We start from the raw sequence: 7,876 nt of genomic DNA, 5'->3' as shown, positions 1-7,876 counted from the left end.
CTTTCAGCAGAATCATTTCGAACACGCCAAGGGATCTTGATGCAACTGGCTTGGAGCCAGTGACATCAAGTCAATGGGCCACATAAACACCAAGGTGGCTCAAACACAGCTTAAGGCACTGTAAGGCCAGAACGGGGGGCCCCACTCGGGGAGAGAGCAGCCGCCCTGCGGCGCCGCCTCCGCCGCGGCAGAGCGAGGCTGTTTGCCCGAGCGCTGAGGGCGCTCCCTCGGTCCAGCCACCGGGCATTGTTAACGCCACAGTCAGGGTCTGGGAAAAGCTTTCACAGCCGCTGGGACCGCCCGGGCACCATGAACCTAGAGAGATCAGGGTGGCATGGGGACGCTTCAAAGAAACCCTTATTAATCTTTGGGGAGACCCAGCGCAGGCCAGGCCAAGCTCAGGGAGACTGCCGCAGTATCCTGGGGTGACCGCTCCTCTGTATCCTTTGCTTGCAGATCAACAAAAAACCACAGTGATTGAAAACGGGGAAATCAGATTCAATGGAAAAGGGAAAAAGATTCGGAAGCCTCGGACCATTTATTCCAGCCTGCAGCTCCAGGCTTTAAACCATCGCTTTCAGCAGACTCAGTACCTGGCCCTTCCTGAGAGAGCTGAACTGGCAGCTTCCTTAGGACTGACACAAACACAGGTAAATCCCGAGAAGCCCGAATATCCTTGAAATGCTGACCCCGATTACAGATCGGGCAGGGAGCACATCAGGAGGAATTTTTGGCCTAGTCAACCAAGGATGGAAGGAGATTAATGACAAATGCCTTTGCACCAGTTACGCACTTTTCCAGGACAACACAGTTTGGAATAAATGACCTGGTATTGAATACTGGATTGGATTTGCACATTCTCCCAACCCTCGGCGACCCCACCTCAGTCTAGTGTCCTTTGGTAACCAAAGTCATCATTTAATCAAGTCCTATTTCAGAACAGAACAACATGAAAGAGAAAGAGAAAAAGATATTCAGGCCAGGAGGCAGAATAAGACCCATATTTTTTAAGGGATATTTTATGGGGCCTGAGACTTAATAAGGGTCTCAACTCGTTGACAGAAAGAAAGAATTATTAAGCACATGGAGTGGGGGCAGATAGGCATAGCTCCAAAAAATTTTAGTAAAGGGACCAAGGTGCCAACTATTCATCCTAGAATAGGTGAGGTAAGTTTTTCTGAAGATTGCCCTAAGCTCAGTGGTTAAATCATCCTGGCTGACTGGCTGGTGCAGGCTGAGGTACCTCACTGGAGCACAGGACTTGGGAGCAATGGCAGAGCTGGAGATCAAAGAGAAATGCTCCCCAAATTACAGCAGGTGAAGCCTCAGTTAAGTACAGTTGCTGAAGTTCTGCTGTCCTACTAATTTGAAAGACATATGGGGCCTTTCAGCCTTCACAGGAAGGGGCTTAGGCAGGTATATTAAGACCCTGGTCATAAAGCCAGGCTGCAATCACCTGTGGTTTTTGTCCTTTTGATTAACTTAGCTTCATGGGGTGGTAGGCCTCATGTGAGGTGGGTGATCTTCAGCAAAGGGACTTCAGGTTTTATGGGACTCTTACTGGAGAATGATTGTGTGGTGCCTTAGAACAGATGCTTCTAAGGTCTTCTTTACAATCTAGCCTACTTTCTCTTGTCATATTGCCACTGGAGATATTTGGGGCTTGATGTGAAGGGATTCCTGCTACTCAGTAACTTGTATTCTTGGAAAATCAGATTCCTAGGGCTAAGGAATTTTAAAGGTAAAGGAAGCATACCGTAGAATTTCTTTCTTTAAATAAAGTAGAGCTGGTATGTTATCTTAGTCCCATCCCACATTCTTGATTCCCACTTAATTTTCAGGAGTCCTTTGACTTTAAGTGACCATGCTAACGATCATGTGATGACTGTTGACCACAATTTGACTAAGCAACATACAAAGTAGGGAATGAGGAGGATTATAATCTCTGCAGGATTATAAGGATATATTTATGTAGGAAGAAAGATACCCCAGGTACAGTCTATGGCATGTGCAGTTTTGCATGGAGATATTCAAGGCATTTGGTTATAAATTGAACAGGTTTTAATCTGTTCATAGCCATTTGCTCACTGTACATGCATAAAGATATCAGGTTTGGGGGTTGGTAAATATTTTTTAAAACAGACTGTCAGAGAAAGTACATGCAGTTGACTTTGATCCAAAAAGTTCTCAGTTTAAAAATTCTTCTTTAGACTTTGAACCTGACTATCTCATTCACCTTTATTCTTATTTTTATTTATGCTGCTGTTTCAAACCTAAGTTTGCATCCAACTAAAGAGTTACAATGTCTTTAGGTATCCAGACAAGATACCTAGTAAATGGGGTGCCAGGGGAGAAGGAGGAGGCTAGAAAGAGGTGGAGGAAAATGGGGACTTGAGGGCTTGGAATTTGTGGGGTTGATTTTATTATTATTATTACTATTATTATTATTGTTATCATCATCATCATCATCATCATCATCATCATCATTATTTTAAATTACTGTTTCCAAAACCTAAACTTAAGGTACCAGATGGATGTGTTTTTGGGCCTACTGATCGCTGTCGCGTTTTGTTCCAGGTGAAGATATGGTTTCAGAACAAACGCTCTAAGTTTAAGAAACTGCTGAAGCAGGGCAGTAACCCGCATGAGAGTGACCCTCTCCCGGGCTCAGCGGCCCTGTCGCCGCGCTCGCCGGCGCTGCCTCCAGTGTGGGACGTTTCTGCCTCGGCTAAGGGCGTCAGTATGCCCCCCAACAGCTACATGCCCGGCTATTCGCATTGGTACTCCTCGCCACACCAGGACACGATGCAGAGACCACAGATGATGTGAGTTGTCCGAGGGAAATCGATACCCTAGGGAAACGTCTGAACAAGGCAAGGAGGATCCGGGACCTGCTTGCAGCTGCCAAGCCGAGCCCAAGGAGCAGGCTCGGGAGAACTCTTCTGTGTGGCCAGACCGTCTGGGCACTCTCTCTCCCTCCCCCTAACCCTCTCCCTCTGGCTCTTTCTCTGTCTCTCCCCTTTCTTTTCCCCTCTCCTCCCTTCTTTCCCACCTTTCTTTTCTTTCTTTTCTTTTTTTCTTTTCTTTCCTCAGCTGCCTTTTCCCCTGAACAGCCTCTTAATTGATCTTCATCTTAGGGAGGGGCAGGGGAGAGAAAAAGGGAGGAGAGGCTGGTTACTATGCCAGCGCCCCTGAATCCCCTCACTGTAAGGATATTTTCCCTTATCCCTTGGGATCCAGGCTCTGAGCCTCTTCTTCTCTTTGGGAATATCCATCAAAACAACTTTTTTCACAGACATTTTCCCCCCACCAGAAGAATCTGTGCAAACATGGCAGCGTTTTTACTTGTTTAATGAGCTTAAGACATTACATGATGAAAGAGAAGCATTTCAGACTCCTTCATTTTTATTTACAAATCCCAGACTGATAAAAAAAAAAAGAAGAAGAAGAATGAATGAATGAATGAAAGGAGGAAGAGAGAAAAGAAAGAGAAAAAGAAAAACCCTTACAGAACAGCCATTCTCTGAAGAAAAAGAAAAAATCGGCTGTAAGATTAGAACGTTGCCACAAAGGGAACGCTGCATGTTTTATCAAAATGCAATGAGCAAGAATGATGATTTCAAAACAAAACAAAACCACTCTTTCCCCACCCCACTCCCAAACCTTGAACTGGAATCAGGAAAGACAGAGGAAACAACCAAAATCATGGTTCTATTGCTTTGATACCTTTACTAGGTGAATTGATGGCATTCACTAAGCTAATAGAGACGTTTATATCAAGAAACATTTCTGTATATATTGTTGAATTTTAGTTGTACATATACTTTGTATGTTTTTGTCTTCTTTCATATATGGAGTAAAAGCCACAAAACGCTAGGAGTGTCCTGTATATTTCTCTCTATGTGTCTCTATCTCATCACCCCTCTCTCCCTCCCTCCCTCCCAGTATATTTTCTATCATTCTTAAAAGAATTCCCATTTCCTAATATGGGAAGCCCTATATATAAACATCAAGTGCCTGCAGAGATGTCAGTTTGCAGCACCAGCCTTTGTCTTAAGTACTTTAACATTAACCATGGATGTTTTCTCAACTTCCTTTATATATTATATTTTATTGTAATTTCTACACATTTTATCTATTTTGTTTTTTAAAAATTAGATTGATCTATCCCCTGATAACCTCTAGACATCCAGTAGTTTCCAATGCTGAAATTGAGTGTTCTCCTTTCCCTTTCCTCAGCCTAAGCAATACAGCTGTATTTGATATCTTTGTTTAGAAGCAGTTTTTAACAAAAAAAAAAAAAGAGGAAAGAGTAAGAAAAAAAAACAAAGTAAATGCACAATTATGATTATTTAATGTTTACAACCCTTTGCAAGCTAGGTAGGTAGGAAAATGCATGCTCCTAGATGAAATACATCCTCCGATCTTGTGGAAAGCATAGAAATAATGGAAATGAAAAGTCCTTTCGTCATACAAGCAGGAAGCCCCATACTGCGAGAATTAATGGCTACAGACCTGGGCATCCTTCAAATTATGAACCTTGAAACCACTGAGCCATTTATCAGAAGTCAATAGAGATACTCAGAGTGCTCCATATAATGACAGCGACATACAGTCGTGCAAAAGGACAGTCACTATAATTAGACACAAAGCAAAGACTACTTACCAATATACCCGTTCCTTTTTTTGTTGAGCAACTTCCACGCTCAGTCAGTCTTCAGAATGGTTTAAAACCGATCAGTCTTGTCATTTTCTAGCATTCGCATTGTTACATTAGGAAAAATGTTTTCTTTTCTTTTTTCCCCCTTCCTACTGTGAAACTTTGGGTTCGGAGCTCCCCAGGATCAATTCTGAACAAAGCCTCCAGCTGCAGTGCCATCCAATTTGAAGCAGACATTGGGGACAATTTAAGGTTTTTATCCACAAGAAGGTTTTTTTCCATTCTCTTAAATGCAGCCATAATTAGAGTAATTTTTCATGTAGCCCGCTGATTACAGCGTTTTTACCGTCAAAGATAATTACCTGTAATTTTCTTCCACTTTTAATACTAAAAAGCCATCTTTATTTAGATTCAGGAACAGGAAAGGCGAAACAAAAGAGGGAAATTATTCTGTTATTCATACACAAATTGCAGAGACGTAGGACCTAAAATTGAAAATTAACCAAAATTATAATGCTGAAAAGAATGGAAGAGGCTGCAGAAGTACAGCTGGTAGTGGGGCTTTGCTGAATTATTCAAATTACGTTGGAGAAAAAGCTACCCTATATCGAAACCAACACTAATTTTTCTTAAAAAAAAAAAAAAAATTCACCAGACACATGCCAAACCACTGTGAGTGCATGGAATTCTGAAACCCAGCAAATGCATTTTAACACATTGATGTTGTGAGGATGCGCCTGTATAAGTCTCTCTAACTCTTAATATGAGTTTAATTAAACAAGAAATTCTGACACGGGGTCCTCCCCAGAACTCTCTTTGGAATTGGGCTACCTCTGGGTTCTCTGAACTTCAAGGGTTAATATTTTCGCTCTTTTGAATGTATTGACCCCATAGTAAACTGATTCTCGAGAGAGGGATTGGAAGGAGGGGCGTGGGCGAAAGGCCTCGCCCAGTTGCGGTGCCTACTACGCCTCCTCAAGTTCGCACTTCTCTAGAGTCCGAGTTCTAGAGCCTGGTCCTAACCATATTTCCCATGTAAAAAGAGAAAAAAGAACATAGCTGCGGGTGGTGAGTGTGAAGGAGAAAATTTCTCCTCGTCGCCAATAAGCATCTCATTATCTTTTGACACAATACAGTCCTAAGGTCCCTGCTACCGGAGGCCTTTCTGCCCTAGGGTGAGGGAGCCAAAGATTTCTCAGGCTCCTGCACTTAACATCTCTAGCTGTTTCCAGCGTCTACAGGGTCAGGAAACAGCGTCATCTATAGATAGAATAGCACCGCTTCCTACAGGAGTCTTCCTCGATGCGTTCCTAAATCAGACTGGTTCCTGGACTCGGTAGTTCGGTTCTGCCTCTCAGCCAATCATGCCCCTCCAACCCCGAGGTCGCAGCATTTGGGCCCCGCCGGCAGTAGCTCTACCAGAAGCATCCCGCCCCTCCCCCCACCCGGGCTTGAGGCAAAGGCCCTGAAAAGCAGCCCTGAAGGGTCTCAGAGGCTAGTTATTCCTGAAACTTTCTCCCAAGTGGAGAAAGATGTTGAAAGGGCTGTACAGTCCAGAGATTCAGACTACACCTGCCGTTGCAAATGTCCGCATACTTGTGATAATAAAGGAGCACTATCTCGAGCTCCGTTTGCTCTCTCGACGCCCCTAAATTTAAAATCATCGCCGTGTGTAAAGATCCCAATGAATTGGCTTAGGACTAGCGCTGAATAACACTTTTCAAAGCGATTTTAGCTTGAAATCTCCAACTATCTCCCTCCAAATCTTACGGAAACCTGGTCCTTTTCGCAGTCTCAAGTCACAAGCTGCACCAGATGTACCAACAGCACAGAAAGCAAAAGAGACAAACCGAGTTTTCAAGGATCCCCGTTCTCACCCGAATCCTTTTACTCACCAGAACGACAACGCTTTTACTGTTAAAGGGGGATAAAAGGTCAGAATTGAAAAATCTATAAAGCAAAGTTGCAGTCCGTAATGAATTAGAACAACAATACATATAGCTTGGAAAGTGGGAGAAGAGAAATATGAACTGTGCCTTGAAGTATGCAAGAAATAAAAACTTACCCCCAGTGAATATCTCTTAAGCAATGATCAGGGTCTAGAAATCTATACTGAACAGAAGCAGAGGAGAATATTTTTCTGAGTCTCAGGGCAGAAGCTCTTTCTCTATATTCTTGGTTGAGTGAGCACATCCAGGTGTGAAATTGTTTGCACACCCCAGCACCTCTTATATTGCCAGCAAAATTAGCTGTTATTACTGTCACTGTTTAGTGATGGTTAGCGTGATACAAAAAAAAAAAAAAAAAAAACTGCTGTAATCAAGACCTGGCGCATCTTTGCAAATTACAGATAATTGTAAACGTCCAGATTATGATAATAGCATCCTAATCCAGCCTGCAATATAATTATTACAGTGTTACATCTGAAACTGTCCAGTAGGGCTAATTCAGCCATTATTTAGACCCTATTTTTGCACTGCAAATGGGTTGCTGAGTTGAAAATGTACAATTGTAATTTCACAGGGCACTCAATGAGTAATGGTATAGGAAGAGGAAAATACAAAAGTGAAATGTGAACAGTAGCGATCAAATCAAACCCTGAAGGACAAAAGACTGTTTGATTCATATGGAAAAAGAAGAGCGCGGGAATTAGGAAAATAGCAAATCAGTGGTCTGAAGCATTACGTGTCCAAATCTTCAGTATGTATAGGGCTGATATGTTTGCAAGGGCTGCTGCATCTGCTGTTGCCTGGAGTCTGAAATAATGTTTTTCTTTTTTTTTTTTAACCCGTCTTTTCTCTCTCTCTCCCCTAAAGCATTTTCTTGCTTAAAAAAAAAAAAAAATGCCTCCCCCAAGCCAAGAACACTTGTCAGTTTCACCATTGTTTCCACCAAGGCTGCCTCAGACTGTGCCAGTCACTTGTTTATGAACATTTTCTTAAATGAATTTGCAATCTCTCTTGTCATTAGCGCAAAATGCCCTGGGTACATGTAAGTGTTCCTGAGCTCCATCTCCATTCTCTTTCACAGGGAACAAGTCATTGAGAGTCCTAAAGGATATTAGCAGAAAATATATTAATTACTGCTAATTAAATAAAATGGCTGAGAAGCTGTCTCCTCCACTCCGCTTGGCTGGCTATTGGCTTTAATCCTGTCATTAACTTTTATTAATTAATGGCTCCATATAAACTAGTCCAGCTGCTTCTTTTGCTACAA

The 7,876-nt window shown here is 42.6% G+C and overlaps 1 protein-coding gene across 1 annotated transcript in view; it reads left to right on the top strand.

Annotated features, from left to right (window-relative positions):
* DLX6 (distal-less homeobox 6) overlaps positions 1–3,874 on the top strand; it is a 5,431-nt gene extending 1,557 nt beyond the window's left edge. The window contains exons 2-3 of the mRNA XM_011363292.2: positions 457–650; positions 2,578–3,874. Coding sequence (XP_011361594.1) covers positions 457–650; positions 2,578–2,829 — 446 coding nt within the window. The 3' untranslated portion in view covers positions 2,830–3,874. The remainder of the gene's footprint in view (positions 1–456; positions 651–2,577) is intronic.
* Positions 3,875–7,876: the final 4,002 nt, after the last annotated feature.

The sequence above is a fragment of the Pteropus vampyrus genome, unplaced genomic scaffold (genome assembly GCF_000151845.1).
Source record: "Pteropus vampyrus isolate Shadow unplaced genomic scaffold, Pvam_2.0 Scaffold4, whole genome shotgun sequence".
Lineage (NCBI taxonomy): Eukaryota > Metazoa > Chordata > Mammalia > Chiroptera > Pteropodidae > Pteropus > Pteropus vampyrus.
This window is presented reverse-complemented; position numbering and strand designations above follow the sequence as displayed.